The sequence below is a fragment of the Orycteropus afer genome, unplaced genomic scaffold (assembly GCF_000298275.1).
Source record: "Orycteropus afer afer isolate SDZICR_OR568_19922 unplaced genomic scaffold, OryAfe1.0 scaffold00035, whole genome shotgun sequence".
Taxonomy (NCBI): Eukaryota; Metazoa; Chordata; class Mammalia; order Tubulidentata; family Orycteropodidae; genus Orycteropus; species Orycteropus afer.
This window is the reverse complement of record NW_006921622.1, coordinates 18,140,864-18,159,752: the sequence shown is the minus strand read 5'-3', so window position 1 is coordinate 18,159,752 and position 18,889 is coordinate 18,140,864. Positions and strand designations below refer to the sequence as shown.

The 18,889-nt window shown below is 36.1% G+C and overlaps 1 protein-coding gene across 1 annotated transcript in view; it reads right to left on the bottom strand.

Annotated features, from left to right (window-relative positions):
* Positions 1-3,545: 3,545 nt before the first annotated feature.
* The window catches only part of ACBD5 (acyl-CoA binding domain containing 5), a 103,617-nt gene continuing 88,273 nt past the window's right edge, over positions 3,546-18,889 (bottom strand). The window contains exons 12-13 of the mRNA XM_007936420.2: positions 3,976-4,020; positions 3,546-3,659 (exon numbers count right to left, since the gene is read on the bottom strand). Of these exons, the coding sequence (XP_007934611.2) occupies positions 3,546-3,659; positions 3,976-4,020 (159 nt within the window). The remainder of the gene's footprint in view (positions 3,660-3,975; positions 4,021-18,889) is intronic.

The window sequence follows — 18,889 nt, the reverse complement described above, 5'->3', positions numbered from 1 at the left end:
TACAAACGGTTATTCCTAGGAGTTAGTTACCCCTGACTGTTAAAAGAATCACCACTGCTTACATTCCGAATTTATACTTTTATTTATTTATACACTAAGAGAAAATCCACCATTTTCTGAAACTAGATAGGTATCTAATTTTTGTAAATAATGCCTGATCCACAGGAATAAACTTTATTTTTACATGTAATTGTTACTTCCTTCATTTTCTTTCAAAATAAATAGAAGACAGTTTAAAAAAAAAAAAAAAGTACATATCAGTAGATCTCTTTAGACAGACATATTTTAATCAAAAAGGATTAAAAAATAAAATAACATTAAGTTACATGAAAGAAAAAATGAGATTAAGAGAGTCTCGGGAAAAGCACATTCTCTTTAGGCAAACAAAGCACCTCCCTAAATACTAGGGATGGATTACTCTTTTTACTCATTTAAAATATCCTGAACACATGCTAAACCCCAAATTATACATTATTAAGAACACTTAAAAATTATTTGCTTCAAAGCCTTTGAATCAAATCTTTAAAGTACACTTATCTACCATATTTTTACACAAATAGTGTGTGCCTCATACACATTCTTTGCAAACTGCAACCTCCGTGACTGTTAGTTTCCTATGCACACTATGCATGTTATATGCATGTGCTTGTTATTTCCATGTGCACATTTTATGTGGAAAATACAGTAAGTGAGCAGGGGGTTTTGGATGGTATACAGGAAGAGTAATTTTCTAAACAAAGTCTTCAAGAATCTAAAAGTTGTCCTAGTCTAAATGTGGATGTGGGAAGGAAAGGGACTAATATTTGCATTAGTTAGGTATACCTCATTCATATGGAAGCTTCTGGCTCGCTAGCTCGCAAATCCTTGCAGTACCCCTGTGAAGTAGGTGTATCTCAAATATTATATCCTCAAATATTATATCCTGAAGGAAAAACCGAGGCACTAAGAGGTTAGAAGTCCAGTCTGTGTAGTTTTCCAGTTGCAGAAAAGTGATGTTCATGTGTTTTCTTATTTTGTAAAAACAGTATAAATAAGTTTTTATTGTATATTTCAAAGCACCCTATAAAGCAGAAACTAGATATCGTCATTGAAGAAAAAGGATTACAAAGGAATAAATGTATATAATTGGATAGAAATCTTATTAATGGTTTGCAAGCTCAGAATACTTTCACACTTACATGAAGTCCATTCTCCATCATTTTCTTCAGCAGGTTATGTCTGTATTATGACTCATTTGTGGAACGTAAGCCTAGTAGATAGGTTCTACTTTCTAATAATATCAGAATACCTGAATACCAGAGTCACAATTGTGAATACTCAAGAAATATTAAGGAAATTAAGTACTCTGGGGAGCCGACCAAGTGAACTATGGAGAAGACTCTTCTAGCAGTTTTCTATTCCTTGGTATGGCAATTCAGTGACTACAATATAAAGTCATTTTAATCTGATTTGAAATTCAATCCTGGTTTGCATTCTTTCTCAAATTTAATTTAGGAAATTAAAATGCCCACTTATAAATCTGATCTCATTATTACAATTATACCTTGGAAAGTAGTTTGTATTTCTAGATGAGAGATAATCAGGTAAACATGTTACCATACAATAATAATGTCCTTCAAGTTTAAGGGGAGGGTAAATCTATGTATGCTACTTATAACATACTTAAGATTGATTATTCAAGTATCAGCAAAATTAGTCCTTATAATGTTATCATTTGTGTAGTGCAAAATATATCTATATATGTACACAAACCAAACTACTGGACAACAGAAAAAAATGTAATCACAAACTAAGACTTTCCTGTGAATCACAATCCATTTCACTCCAAGATCATTCGGGCCCAGTAGTCTTCTTGAGTAAAATACCACTGTCTTCAGTTCAGTTTTCTTTAAAAAGGAAGTAAAAAACAATCTCCTATGAGTATAAATGCAATCTAAATACAAAACAAATTCACCAAATAATTTTCTGAGTTATATAATAACAATACTGACATTCAAATTCAAAATAACACCAAAAATTACAAATAGTCACTATGATATTACTTCACGTGACTTACAGACCAATAGGAAAGATTGAACTTCAAGGCCTGAAGTTAACAAATAGTTTTAAAAAAATAATTTAAATGAATAGTCTTTTCTTTCCTATCTTCTAGATTATTTTGTTTTGGGTTTTAGAAAACTTATTTCTTGCTGAACATAAATCCAACTGTCTTAAAATAAGCAGAGAACAAGAAAGACAAATGATTCACTCAATGTTAGACGCATTTAGTTTATCTACTAATAATAGATCTATAATAATATTAATATGTATTATAATAATATACAAATATTAATATAATAGAATAATTATCTACTACTAATGAGTAAAATAGATAATAGTTTATTAATCTATTATTTACCAGTATATATTAATAGATAATATTTATCTATCAATAGTATAGGTTCCTGGGTGGTACCAATTATTTGCACTGATTGCCAAGCTAAAGGTTGGTGATTCAAACCAATCCAGTGTGCAGTGGAAGAAAAGCCTGGCAATCTGCTTCTGTAAAGAATACAGCCAAGAAAAGCTTATGGACTAGTTCTATTGTGCAACTCATGGAGTCGTCATGAGTGAGAATCAACTCAATGGCCCAGGGTTATTAATAGTGTAACTGGGGCACTTACACTAGTGCTGCTTATGCCTTTTACATACAGAAGGATAAATGTTCAGTTTCTGCCTTTGTAATCTACCTTAGTTATTAAAAACTTGAGTTCTTTGGTAGAAGAAATATATACTTGTAAATAATTAAACTTGTAGAATTTTAAAAATGTGTTTCTACTGCATATAGTTAAGAGAGCACTTGAAAGCTTATTAGCAAATGCCCTATTTCTTCTCCCTATGTGTTGTTACTTAATGCAAAATGGTGATGGAACCCTGAAAAGGTGAGGTAAGGTAACACTGGCAAAAAAAAAAAAAAAAAAAATCTGCCCATCCATGGAAAGCATTTTAGTTTACATAGTGTTCAAAAAAATGCCTTAAGGATTCTTTTGCATCCATGAGTTTTGGCCTCAGGCTATTCCTGGTATCATCAGTCTCTGAGCACTTTTAGGGATCACAGCCTACTGTCAGACCTATTTGAGGTGACTTTCTAGTATCCCAAAGTGGAATTCTGGCCCTAATTACAGTAATCCTTAATTACTGGGTTGAAAATTTTCTGAAAGGTCAATGTTGGTATTTCAAAGTATAGAAAATTTGTTTGATTCTCTATTTTCTCTTAGTATTAGCAAAAGGCCCCAAATAAACATATTTTAAGACCATTTTTCCCTCATAAATCATAAAATTTAAGACATGTAGTCATTTTCTTGTTCAGTCAGATGCTCTCAAGTAAGTTTTTGAAGTCAGTAAGAACCTAGTAATCCAGGGGCTGTCATTTCCAAGGCAGTGTCAATATCAGGATCAGTATAGAGTATTCAGCATGACAATGTATATAAAACATCTTCTAAATATGTATATATTATTAAAAGTTTACACACGATTCTGAATTATAAAACTGTTAGGAAATAGTGTTACCTTCTCCTTCTTTGATAATATACATGCACCAACCATTGGGCAATAAAAGGCCATATAATAGAAAAAGTTAATGCACCAGGAGACATCTCGAAGGGCCACCAAGATGGTCTCTGAGAAAATGAAAATCAGCTGGTTACCAATCTATCCTATTTAGTATATATAAGCATAAAAACGTATGTAATTCATAATTTTAAAAATACACAATTAACAACAAATCTCACTCCTGCTAAAGAGAGAGAGATAGTCTGCATTTCAAAGCAGACAGTCAGGAGTACTTCAGGCTTAAACACAAAACAAAATCTTTTTTAACCTCTAAACTCTGAAGGGTAGAACTCATTAGCAATGCTTTAAGGATTCTACATAATCTGAATTAACTGTAATTCATTTAAAACCCTGGCACTTCAATTTCAGAAAAAAATCTCTTACCGTTGAGGAAGGCTGATTACTATTCTGTAATGTTGATGATTTTGCCTATAAATACAAGTAAAAAAAATAAAAATGAAAAAAAAAAAAAACAGTACTTTTTCTATTTCCTATATATTTTTTAAATGTCTAAATACTAGTTTATTCTCTATGTTTTCTGCAAACTCTACTTTTTATCTTGAAACCCTTAACCAACCAAATGACTACTGCTAGTCCAATAAATACCTTTGGCATTTGATAATGTTTTATACTTCATTATATATAATTATCAAAATAAGGCCTCAAATTAACCTAAACCCTTACTGCTTTCATATTCTTAATAAATCTCCTGTTCAATTTTTCTTAATTCCTTTTTTTCTATACAAACTGCCAAATTACAAACACATTTGAGCATTGTAGTCTTCATTCTTAAATAAAACTAAAAATTATGTGCCATTCAGGGAAACAGTTTGTGGGGCAGGAGTACATTGGAGGGACGGACACAGGGAAGAAATGGCTATGGGGAAGAAGTGGGAGAACTGTTGCACTGTGGGAGATTACTGTCAATGTCATGAGACAGTGTATGTGAACTACTGTATAGAAGATGAAGTTGCTCTATAAACTTTGACCCAAATCACAATAAAAATAATAATTAAAAAAATTATGTTCCATAATCTGGGAAACTCATGACAAGTTATAGCAGAGGAAGTATAAGACAGACACAGAAAGAAGCTATTCATGTTATGTTGTTGTTGTTGTTATGTGCCGTCGAGTCGACCCCCGACTCATAGCGACCCCTCCTTGGGTTTCCGAGGCAGTATCACTACGGAAGTAGGATTGCCATTCATGTTATAGGTTTTAAAATTAGTAGTAGCAAAAACTAAATAAAAATTTCAGAATAATTTATGAAACTATGATTCCAATTTGGCTCATTCTAAGCACAAGTTTTTCGTTTGTTAGTAGAAATTTATTACTCTAATTTTTCCATATATTATAACCTCAAGAGAAAGGGTATAAAGATTAACGAGATCATTCATTCATCCATTCAACAAATATTTATTTACTGAGTGCCTATTATGTATAAGTCATTATTTCTGGGCACCATGGATACACCAGGGAGCAAAAGGACAAAAATCTCTTTGCCTAGAAAATTCCCCAGCCCAATTCTAGTGGAGGGATAGAAACCAAAACTAAACCTACTGCCATTCAGTCAATTCTGACTCATAGTCTCCCTATAGGACAGAGGAGATTTGGCCCATAATATTTCCAAAGCCATAATCTTCATGGGAGCAGACTGCCACATCTTTCTACTGTGGAGTTGCTGGTCAGTTTCAACTGCCCATCTTTTGGTTGCAGCTGAGTGTTTAATGACTACGCCACCAGAGCTCCTTATTAGAGGGATATAGGGAATAAAAGATATATCACTAAAACATACAATATGCCAGGCAGTGATAAATGCTATAAATAAATAAATGCTATTATCAGTGTGCCAGAGAGGGGAACCAAAATCAAAACCAAACTGACTGCTGTCGAGTTGGTCCCGACTCATAGTGACCCCTCCTCCTTGGGTTTCTGAGGCGGTATCTCTACAGAAGCAGGTTGCCCAGTCTTCCTTCCGAAGAGAAGGGAAGAATTACAATTTTAAATAAGAGGGAACACTTACAATTTTAAATAAGGTGGTCACGAAGGCTTCACTGACATTTGAGCAAAGACCTAAACAATGAAAAACTATTAAAACTATGTGACTGATTGGGGGAATAGCTTTCTGCACAGAGGGATTAGCAATTCCAAGAGACTAAGGCATTTGACTGCTAACATGAAGGCTGGCTGTTCAAACCCACCAGCCACTCTGTGGAAGGAAGACCAGGCAATCTACTTCCATAAAGATTTAGGGCCTCGGAAACCCAATGGGGGTCATGTTAAGTCGGAATTGACTCGATGGCAGTGGGTTTGGTTTTTATTGTGTGTGTGTGTGTGTGGGGGGGGTGGATAGGGAACTTGCTGGCAAGTTTAAGGAACAGCAAAGAGGCCAGTGTGCCAAAATAGAGTGAGAAGGACGAGAAAGGAAGAGGAGGGGTTGGGCTTTTAAATATGCACGTTACATTTCTTTCTTATGTGATACTATTTCAGGGACCCCAATATGACTATAGCTTATATGTAAAAATAAATTAGTCACCTCTGGATGTTGCATTAGTCTTTATAGACCATTAAGGTATTAATCGACACATTACTGTTCTAGTATACTCCCAAGTGCCAAACAAATCAATATATGATACTCTTTTGCTATATACTGTTATAGTACCTTGTAGGCATAATAATATTCAACCAAGAGATTTACTTTATGGCATTAATCTAGACCAAATGGAATAAAGAATAGATTTACAAAATTGAGCTCCCAGGTATCTAGTGATTTATCCAAGGTTTCATTAATCAGTAATAAAACTCAAGGTGACCAAATCCAAATGTGACAGACAGACACTACTTCTCCCCAGCAACTACTAACAAATACTCGGGTCAAATCAGAGCTATTAAACGGAATGATAAATGGATTTTTCAAAGTAACAAGTGGTCTGAACAGGCAAATAAAGATTCCAAAAGACTTGCTTAAAGTCATGAAGTAAGTGACACTACTATATAAATACATACTTTTTTTTGCTTAAAAGGTATTTATCCACATATGCCAAACAGCTTTTATATAGCGCATGCATATGTGTGTGTGTGTGTGTGTGTATACAGATGATAGAGAGATGTATATATACATACATATAACACCAAAATCTAATTATTTTGTTACTCTATGACCAGATATAAATAAAGGAGTACTAAATTAAAAAGAAAAGAATTCAATTTGAAAGAAAAAATCTCATACAATAGTAACCACCGTAAAGGAATATAAAAACAGACACCTACTTAAATTAGGCCCTCTCTAAGGCTGTGAGCTTCCTGAGGGAAGGAACCAATCTGTCTTATCAATCTCATCAACATCATCATCTCTCTTGACATTTCTTTCGTGCCTACAATGTTCTAGGCACTGTACTAAACATTTTATTTAATGTACTGAATAGCTTATGAGATAGCCATGATTAATATTCCCATTTTGTAGATATGAAAACTGAAGCTCAGAGAAATTAAAGTCATCTAACCCAAAACCACAGTATAGTAAGAGACAGAGCTAGATATAAACTTGGATAGTTTCCTCCAAAGTATGCCACACTACACTATCTCCCTTTTCATTTTAGTATCCTTTGCCTAGGTAAGCATCTTAGACATGGCTGTTCAACAAATATTTACTGAGTAAATCTAAAGCATGTTTTATTTATATATATATATATATAAAACATGCTTTAGATTTACTCAGTAAATATATATATCTCAGGTACCTTACTATGGAGGAAAAGTGTATGACTTTAGAATAACGATACCTTAGTTACAGTCCTGGCTATCCCATCAATTAACGTTCCCTCTCAGAAGCTCAGCTTTTTCATCTGCTAAGTAAAGTTGATGAACTAAGTTTCCTTCAGTTCTACAATCTACTAAAATAGAGTATCAGCAACAATAATATCTAATAATACTAAACTAACAAATAAGCTTTCTTATATATTAGTTCCTTTTTACTTTAAGATGTTGTCATTGTTGTAAGGTGCTGTTGAGCCAGCTGCCACTTCCAGCAACCCTATGTACAACTATCTTTAAGACAAAAAAACAAAACAAACAAACAAAAAAAACCCCACACTGCCATCAAGTAGGATCCAACTCATAGTGACCCCTCCTTGAGTTTCCAAGGTGGTATCGCTATTGAAGTAGATTGCTCAACCTTCCTTCTGAGGTGTGGCTGGTGGGTTTGAACCACCAGCCTTCTGGTTAGCAGTCAAATGCCTTAGGTACTCCTGATGGGATCATGGACCTTCAATACATTTGATTTCTCAAACACATATAGAATAGTAAACCCACTTCCATCAGGTCAATTCTGACAAACAGTGACCCTATAGGGCAGAGTACAATTGCCCCACAGGGTTTTCAAGGCTGTAAATCTTTTCGGAAGCAGACTACCTCATCTTTCTCTTGTTGAGCGGCTCGTGGGTTCGATCCACAGCCTTCTGTTTAGCAGCTAAATGCCTTAACTGCACTAGAACGCCTTATAGAATAGTAAGATTTTCTTATTCATAAAAAATACAAGTAAAATTGTTTGATAGCAACAACCTACAATTACCTGTATAAACAAATTGTTGTTATGTTGTTATGTGCCGTCGAGTCAACCCTGACTCATAGCGACCCCTCCTTGGGTTTCCGAGGCAGTATCACTACGGAAGTAGGATTGCCCAACCTTCCTTCCGAGGAGTGGCTGGTGGGTTTGAACCGCCAGCCTTCTGGTTAGCAGTCAAGTGCCTTAGCCACTATGCTACCAGAGCTCCCGTATAAACAAATTAGTGCCATTTATTTAAGGCACTATTCTTAACCTCTTTTGCATCACAGACCCTGTTGATAATCTAATAAAAGCTGATAACTCATTCCCCTCAAAATTGATAAAAGAAGTTTGCAAATTATTTTAGGTTTTTCATAGGCTCCCTAAAGCCTAAAGACTCACATTCTAATTGATCATAAAATGGAATTGAGAAGCCTTGAGATATAACTTGAGTAAGTTACTTATTAGATAAAGGGTAAGATATTCACAAAGGTTGTTTAGAAAACCTGCAGTATCACTTTCTTTACACCAGTGTATATTTAATAAAAGCTCTTGTGGCACAGTAGTTAAGTGCTCAGCTGATAATCAAAAGGTGGTGGTTTGAATCTACTATCTATTCCATGGGAGAAAGATGAGGCAGTCAGCTTCTGTAAAGATTACAGCCTTAGAACTCTATGGGGCAGTTAGCTCTACTCTGTATGTTCTACAGGGTCATTATGAGTCGGAATTGACTCAATGGCAATGGGTTTGGATTTTAGGGGGTTATATTTACTGTATTCATCTTGCAGTAGAAGCACATTAAGGATGAGACACATTTTCTTTGATTAAAACCTACAAATTCTTCTTAACATCTGTTACAGCATGATGATTAAATATAACATGTTTGAATTTATGTCACATAATCTACCTGGTTGCCTCTTTCTTCTCTGCAGCCAATGTTACACAAGGAGAGACAAGGCAGGGGACAAATGAGAAAGATCACTTGCAGCCTTTGAAACCTCTTATAACTGAATCCAAACAATATCACAAGCCCAGATAACACTGTGAACTTAACTGATTTTTTTTTTCTTTTGATGCTTGAGTCTCTGCAAATAGCTTCCTGTACTGCCATTTTTAAAAGTTTAATACTATTGGATCTTTTGGAAAAACGGAGGTCAAATTTTAACTCTCAATTCCACTCTGGTAATATTAAGGAATTAGTAACTTAATGTACTGCCTTTACCAGCATTTTAAAAAGAAGATAGATGGCGATGCTTACTACAAAATAATGACTCATTAATAGTGAATCTAGGGCATTTAGTTCCTCAAATTATATTACTTAACATCTCTTCTTCTAATAGCAAGCACCTGGCACCTATCTCCAAAATGGTAGAGCTAATTTTACACTCTCAAAAATTATCTTAAGTGCTAAGTATTTAGCTTTTAAGGCAATCGTTTAAAAATAACATTTTCAAAAATGGGTTCTTTTAATTTTCTAAAAAATATATATCATTAAAAAACAAATTAATTTTGGTAACTAAGATGACAACCTAGATAAACATTCCATGCCAATTCTCTACAAAAAAAGACCCATGAAACAGACAGAAATGCTAATCCTGGAAACTGAGTATTAAATGAAAGGAAAAAAGACTGGATCAGACATTGACTGGAAGAAGAAACTGAATGAAAGCAGTAAATGAGAAGAAACACAAGAGTGGAAGTGGCTTGCCAGCCGGTCTAGCACAACATGAGCATTTTGGAAAACTGTTGGCAGCATTCTGAGTAAGGAGTGCAAAAAGGCAATGTCATGGAATCCCCAAAAAGACAGACAAATCTTATTTATATATAAATATATGTATTTATATATAAATAAGATTTGTCTATAGACAAATCCTGAGTGAAGCAAAGTGAGGAGAACATGAGCTAGATCTAAGGAAGGAAAGCACAGGGAAGCTGGAAAGAATGAGAGATTTAGGTGACAAAAGAACAGAGAGGGAGCCAGTAAACAGAGATAGAACCAATCACCAGTAGGGGCTCCAAGTCAGTTGGGTCATCAACCTATGCTGAGGGAAAGACTTGTGTGGTGGCTGCTAGAGATTCTGGACTCTACCCTGTGTGTTGAACTGGAATACAAACCATAACCTGTTGTACTTGACTAGGAATGGGCCAATGCCCACACCAGTGATGGTCACCCATAGACCAGCAGAATTGCTGGATCTGCCCCCACCCACCTGGTGGCTCATGACACCTCCTGCCACCCTTTCCCTGTCCAGTATTCCACTCATGTGGCCTCATTCCTCCTGTGGCCCCCTTGGCAATCTGTCCCTCCAGTTACCTGTGGCACATGGCTATGGATTGCATATCACTCACACACTGCTTCCTTGGTCAGCAGTGAGCGTGCTTACACTTGATTCTATACAGCTTCTCTGGTGACTGAGGACATGTACTCCTGCAAATTGTATCACACTGCCTTTTTTTCAATCTTTTCGCTCTTTTTTTCATTTTCTTCTTCTGTTTTTTTCCTTTATTGAGTTTTTATTTTTTTATTTGACCCATCCAGTGGATGGCAGTGACCACATCCGCACTAGCCAGCCATACCTGCCACCAATTGTGCAAATACCATTATCTGCTCCTAACCACTAAATAATTACAGATGGTGGCCAACACTTGCCCAGCAAACCCTCAGCTACTCTACATGAGCAGCAAACAGAATCTTGCCCACACTCCCACGCACCACCTTGAGATACATAATGAACACCCCCAGTGCTGCCAAACTATGGACCAGAGTAACACACATACCCAAATATATCAAAACAAAGCAAAACAAAAATCAGAGTGAAACAAACCAACATACAACAACAAATACAACAAATACATACAATAACACCACAATATCTCAAGATAAGACACAACTTTAAATCACACAAAGAAATAGGACAAGATAACTCAAGGAAGTGACCAAAATAAAGAACTGGAATACCTCCCTTAAGAAGAAAAGGTAAAGTAATTACCTGCTAAGGAAGTCAAAAGACATATATGAGGCACTCCAAGAAATCAAGGAAAATACACACAAAATTAAAGAAAGCATAGACAAAACATTAGAAGAATTCAAGAAAACAAGATAACAACAAAAGGACAAATAACTAGACAGCTAGAAACCATACAAAAACAGCAACAAGGAATCAGAATATTAACACTAAAATTTCAGAAACAGATAACATATTGAAGGAGAAAGGTGTAGAAATGAATTAATGGAAGAGAGAATCAGTGAAATTGAAGACAAATTCCTTAACATCATTCTGTTAGAGGTACAATCAGAAAAAAGAATGAATAAAAATGATGACAGCCTAAGAATATGTAGGATACCATCACGAAAAATTAATCAGAATTCCAGAACAAGAAAAAACAAAAAATAAAACCACACACACAGAAAAAGTTATTGAAGATTTACTGGCAGAAAATTTCCCTAATATCATAAAAGATGAGAATATATCCATTTAAGAAGCTCAATGAAACCCAAAAAGGATAGACCCCAAAAGAAAATCACCAAAACATGTAACAATCAAACTTTCCAAAACAAAAGACAAGTAAGTCTTGAGAGTAGCTCAGGAAAATCGAATGTTACTTGTCAAGGGCAACTAATAAGACTAAGCTCTGATTAGTTTTTTTTTTGGCAGAAACATGTGGGCAAGAAAGTAATAGGATGACATATATAAAATTCTGAAAGAAAAAAACTGCCAACCAATTATTACATACCTAGAAAAACTGTCCCCGAAATTAGGAAATTTCCAGATAAACAGAAATTAAGGGAATTTGTGAAACCAGAGCAACCTTCCAAGAAACGCTAAAGGGAGTCCTTCAGGCATAACCAACAACATCAGACAATCTGAGATTAAGACCCATGACAACATCATCTGGAAACCAACTCAGATAAAGAATTATCAAAAATAAAATAAACCTAAAAGAAGGGTAAATTTTAAAAGAAATGAATCCTAGATAGTTTTCCTTTTAAGTCAAGTGTCTTGTTGCTTAAATAAACTTCTAGTTTTTTCAAAAATAAACTAAACCTACTACACAGAAAATAGGGAATCAGAAGCTGATGATGGCTACAAAGCAAAAAGAAGAGATAAATGGGGAAATTATAGAACTTTCCATTACAGAAGTCAAGATTATATCAAGATAGAACATTTTAAACTTAAGATGATAAAACAGGGTAGCCACAAAGAAAATTAATAAACCTAACCAAACTGAAAAAGAAGAAATCCATAAAGACTCAGTAAACACAAAACCTACAGCAATGCAAGAAATGAAAAGAAAATAAGTAAACTATTCAGCACAGAAAAATATATGGAACAAAGAAATCATTATCACCACTCCCCCCCCACATTACTGCAGTAAATTTATACCTATAGATAATCACACTTAGTGTATGTAAATGGACTAAGTACATCAGTGAAGAGAAACAGAGTAGCAGACTGGATGAGAAAACATGATCCATCAACATGTTGCTTATAAGAGCCACACTTGAGACACAAACATACAAATAAACTAAAAATCAAAGGATATAAAAAAATACGTCAAGCAGATGGCAACCGAAAAAGAAGTCATCCAAGTTCAAAGTGTCAGCTCTAGGGACTGGTTGAAGGCCCCTCAACCTTGGGCTTCAGCTCTGCTTCTTGCTCCCAGCCCAGTGGAGCTGGAAGCATCTCTTAACTCAGGCAGCTGTTGGATGCTGAGTCTGACAAACCCAAGGTCAACAAAGAAAACGGCACAGTCCCAAGATTATTAAGCAACATGGCAGGCCACTAGTTAAGTCCAGAAACAGTCACAAGATCGGCAAGCAACAGGGCAGGCTGCTGAATGAAGACTCAGCTAAATGCAAGATCCAAGCATGTCAAAAAACCCAAGCCCTTTCTCAAAGTTTCTTATATACTGGAAGCAGACCACATCGCTAAGGCAGCTACTCAGTTGCTCAGAGCAGATTCCACCAGAGAGTTGATTACCAGTCTCATCAAAGGGAATTTAACACACCACTTTAGACGGCTAGAACAACTAGAAAGAAACTCAACAAAGATATAGATCTCACAACACAATAAACCAACTTGACCTCATAGACACATACAGAACAACACTCCACCCCACAAAAACGCAATGCACATTCTTTTCCAGTGTACACAGATCATTCTTCAGAATAGACCATATGTTAGACCACAAAACAAGCCTCAATAAATTAAAAAAACACTAAAGGACTACAAAGCATCTTCTCAGATTACACTATAAAATTAGTGATCAATGACAGGAAGATCAGGGGGAAAAAAATCAAGTACACGGAAATTGAGTAACACCCTGCTGAAAAACTACTGGGCAACAGAAAAAATAAAATGTGAAATAAAAACAATTCCTAGAAGCAAATGAGAATGAAAACACAACATACCAAAATCTTGGGGACACAGAGAAAGCAGAACTCGGAGGACAAGTTATAGTAATAAATGCACACATCAAAGAAGAAGAAAGTACCAAAATCAATACCTTAACACAACAATTAGGAAAAAAAAAACCACAATTAAAAAAACCCTACAGTCTCTAGATGGAAAGAAATAATAAAGATTAGAGCAGAAATAAATGAAACAGAAAAATAGAAAAATCCACAAGACCAGAAGTTGGTTCTCTGAAAAGATAAAAATTGACAAATCACTAGCAAATTTAACTAAGGGGGAAAAAAAAAAGAGAGAAGATACAAAAACCACAAAATAATAAATAAAATGGGTGATGTCATAACAGAACCAATTGAAATAAAAAAGATAGTAACAGAATACTACAAGAACTACACTCCAAAAAATCTGAAAATCTACAACAAATGGATAAATTCCTAGAAACACACAATCCAACTAAACTAACATGGACTGAGGAAGAAAATCTGACCAGAAATAACAAAAGAAGAAATTGAACAAGTTATGAAAAACTCACAACAAAAAATGGCTTTACTAGAGAACTCTACCAAACACTCAGAGAAGAGCTGATACCAATCCTACTCAAACAATTACAGAACACAGAAAAGGACTGAACACTCCCGAAAATTCATTCTATGAAACTAGCATAACCCTGATATTAAAGGCAGGCAAAGATACCACTTAAACAGAAAATGATAGACCAATATCCCTCATGAATACAGTTGCAAAAATTCTCAAAAATATTCTAACCAATAGAAGCCTACAACATATCAAAAAAATAATACATCATGACTAAGTGTGATTATATATAAGTGATATATAAGGGTGGTTCGTCATTAGAAAAACAATAATATAATCCACCACATAAATAAAACAAAGGAAAAGAACCACATGATCCTATCAACTGATGCAGAAAATTCAATATCCATTCCTGATAAAGATTCTCAGAAAGAAAGGAAATGAAGGGAAATTCCTCAACACAATTAGGGCATATACACAAAACCAATGGCAAACATTATTCTCAATGAAGAGAAAATGAAAATATTCCCCTTGTGAATGGGAAACAGACAAGGATGCCCTCCATCACCACTCCTACTCAATATAATTTTTATTTTTGGTTTGGTTTATTGTGATTTGGATGAAACTTCTATTCGGTATTGTATTGGAAGTTGTGAGCAGAGCAATGATGCAAAAAAGGGAAAGAAAAGGCATACAAATTGGTAAGGAAGAAGTAAAACTATCTCTATTTGCAGATGATACGATTCTATACACAGAAAACCCTCAGAGTCAATAAGAAAGTTACTGGAACTAACAGAAAGAAGGATTTAGCACAGTGGCAAGGTATGAGATTAACATGCAAAAAGCAGATTCCTCTACACTAACAAAGAGAACTCTGCAAAGGAAATCATAAAAACAACACCATTTACAACGTTGTTGTTATGTGCCGTCAAGTCATCTCCAACTCCAACTCACAGCGACACATTCTTGTGTTTCTGAGGTGGTATCTCTATGGAAGTAGATTGCCCAACCTTCCTTCCAAGGAGTGGCTGGTGGGTTTGAACTGCCAACCTTCTGGTTAGCAGTCAAGTGCCTTAGGCACTATGCCACCAGAGCTCCCACCATTTACAATAGATACCAAAAAGTTGAAATACTTAGGAATAAACCTAACCAGAGATTCAAAAGACTTATACAAAGAAAACTACAAAACAATACTGCAAGAAACCAAGAGAAACCTACATGAATAGAACAAACCATGCTCATAGGCAGAAAGACAACATCATGAAAATGTCAATACTACCCAAAGCAATCTTTAGATATAATGCAATCCCAATACAGATTCTATCAACATTCTTTAAAGAGATGGGAAAACAAATCACCATCTTTATATGGAAAGGAAAGAGACTCCAAATAAGCAACGTTTTACTAAAGAACAACAACAAAGCAGGAGGCCTCACACTCCCTGATCTCCAAATCTTCTACACAGCCATGGTAGTCAAAACAGCCTGGTACTGGTATAAAAGACACAAAGACCGTTGGAACAAAACTGAGAACACAGAAGTAAATCCATCCATCTATGCACAGCTGATCTTTAAGAACTGGCCAAAACTCACTGAATGGGGAAGAGACAGTATCTTTAACAAATGGTGCTGGCAAAATTCAGTATCCATTTGCAAGAGACTGAAACAAGATTCATACCGCACACCATATACAAAAGCAAACTCAACAAAAACAGACATATGCACAATCATGTTCATCACAGTACTATTTACAATAGCCAAAAGATGGAAACAATCTAGGCGTCCATCAACTGAGGAATGGATAACCAAACTATGGTACATACACACAATGGAATACTATGCAACACTAAAGAATAATGAAGAATCTGCAAAACACCGCATAACATGGATGAACTCAGAGGACATTATGCTGAGTGAAATAAGTCAATCACAAAAGGACAAATATTGTATTAGTCCGTTATTGTAAAACTCAAGCAAAGGTTTCTCTATTGAAGGAAATTTTCTTTGTTGGTTACCAGGGGTGGGAGAGGAGGGTAGGGAACACTGTTAAATAGGATGAGATAAGTATTGATTTCGGTGAAGAGAAGGGCAATATACCAAATGTGAGTGATCATATGGTGGCACTGAGGAAGAGAAAGACATAGAGAGGTAAATGGGGGGTACAGACAACAAAAATGAACCCTTTTGCACATACTGTATTGTACTGTCAGTGAAGGCAAACATGGGTATACGGGGGGACAGGCTGAACTAGTAGGTATGTCTATGAAGTGGGGAGTATACCCAAGACCATGTATAGGGTTGGCAGACAATGGTCCTATACGTTTATTTGTATGATCTGAATTCCCAGGTGTATAGTAGAGCTGACAAGGGGCAAGGTTGTAGTCACTAGTTGGTCACAGCCAGCTATCCAGAGGGACTGAGTAGTTGAACGTGGGCTCGGGACCATAGTTACAGGGGACACCAAGCTCAACTGACATAACATACTACACAAAACATTGTTCCACTTCCTACTTTGGTGAGTAGCGACTGGGATCTTAAAAGCTTGCAAGCAACCATCTAGATGCAATGATGGGTCTCTCCTCGTCCAGAGCAAAGAATGAAAAAAATAAAAAAGTCATGGAAACAATTAGTCCTAGCGACTGGTACACCATCCGATCTGCAGCCCATATGACTATGAGACCAGGAGAACTAGATGGTGCCTGGCTACCACTTTCAAGCACTCGGAAGGGGATCTATGTAGGAGATCCTGGATAGAGAGGGAGAACAATGTGGAACAAAACCTCAAAATGATTCGGAGAAAAACAAAAAAGGGAGGGGGACCAGGTTTGCTGGTCCGATAGTGAGTGCCTGCTGGAACCACTGAGACTATGGCCCCTAGCTGCCCTTCAGGTCTGGAATTAAACCCTGTGGCTTCCAGCCAAACAAAAGACAGGCATAGGAGTTGAACGTGTACCGCAGGTAGATACACTCCTTGGAGAGAACAATCATGGGAGAAAGAAGGGCTTCTAATGCACAGGGAGACAGTTCAGGGGGCACAAGTGCATGGAGGGATGCGCACAGGCAAGAGGTAACTATTGGGAGGAAGTGGGAAGGGAGCTGTTGCATTGTGTAAACTGTGGTCAATGTTGTGAGACAACGTGTATGTGAACTGCTGTACGGGAAGTGAACTTGTTCTGTAAATTTTTACCCAAATCACAATAAAAAACAAAACAAGACAAAAAAACAAACTCAAAATGGATCAAAGACCTAAATGAAATTTAAATGAAAATCTAAAACTAAAGAGCATCAAAGAAAAAATAGGGGCAAACTTAGGGGCCCTAATTAATGGCATAAATAGACTATCGAACATAACTAAAAATGCACAATCATCAGAAGGTAAACTATAACTAGGATGTCCTACAAATTAAACACTTATGTACAACAAAAGACTTCTCTGAAAGAGTAAAAAGGTACCCTACAAACTGGGGAAAAAAATATTTGTCGATGACATATTGGATAACACAGAATAATCTCTAAAATTTATAGAAAATTTCAACATCTCAACAACCAACAGACAAATTCAATAATGGCCAGAGGGCATGAGCAGATACTTCACCAAAGATGACATTCAGGCAGCTAACAAACACATGAAGAAATGCTCATGATCATTAGCCATTCCAAACCAAACTAAACAAACTCACTTCCATCAGGTTGATTCTATCTCATAGCGACCCTTGCAGAATTTTGAAGGCTATAAATCTTTATAGAAGCAGACTGTCTCATCCTTCTCCTGCTGAGCAGCTGGTGGATTCAGACCACTGATCTTTGGGTTAGCAGTCAAATGCGTTAACCACTGCACTACCAAAGCTCCTTCATTAGCCATTAGAGAGATACAAAGTGAAACAAAAATGAGGTATCACCTCACTCTAGCAACAACAAAATTGAAAGAAAAAAAAAAAAAAAACTAATGCTGGAAAGATGTGGAGAGATTGGAACCCTCATCCACTACTGGAGGGACTATAACCAATGTGGAAAATAGTATGGCACTTCATTTAAAAGGTGGAAATAGAAATATAATATGATCCAGCAATCCCACTACTAGGCATCTATCCTAAGGAAATAACAGCTATGACACAAATAGATATACACACACTGTCTTCATCGCAGTATTATTCACAATAGCAAAAAGATGGAAACAACCTAAGCGCCCATCAACAGACAAATGGATAAACAAAGTATGGTATATAAACACAATGGAATTCTACACAACTTTAAAGAGCAATGATGGAATGGAAAACCACCACATCACATGGATGAACCTGGCATTATGTTGAGTGAAATAAATCAGTCACGAAAGGACAATTATTGTATTGTTGTTGTTGTTGTTGTTGTTAGGCGTCATCAAATTGGCTCTGACTCAGTGATCCTATGTACGAAAGACTGAAACACTGCTCAGACATGAGGCATCCTGACAATGCTTGCCATACTTCAGGCCATCACTGCAGCCACTGTCAATCCATCTTGGTGACGGTCTTCCTCTTTTAAGCTGACCCTCTACTTTACCAAGCATGATATTGTTCTCCAGGGAAAGGTCCCTTCTGACAACATGAACAAAGTAGGTGAGATGAAGTTTGGCCATTCTCATTTCCAAAGAGAATTCCAGCTGCAATTCTCTTTTTTTTTCTTTTATTTTGATTTGGGTGAAGATTTACAGAGCAAATTCACTTTCCATATAGCAGTTCACATATACTTTGTCTCATGTCATTGACCAGTTTACCACAATGCAACAGCTCCCCTCCCACTTCCTCCCCATAGTTACCTCTTCCCAG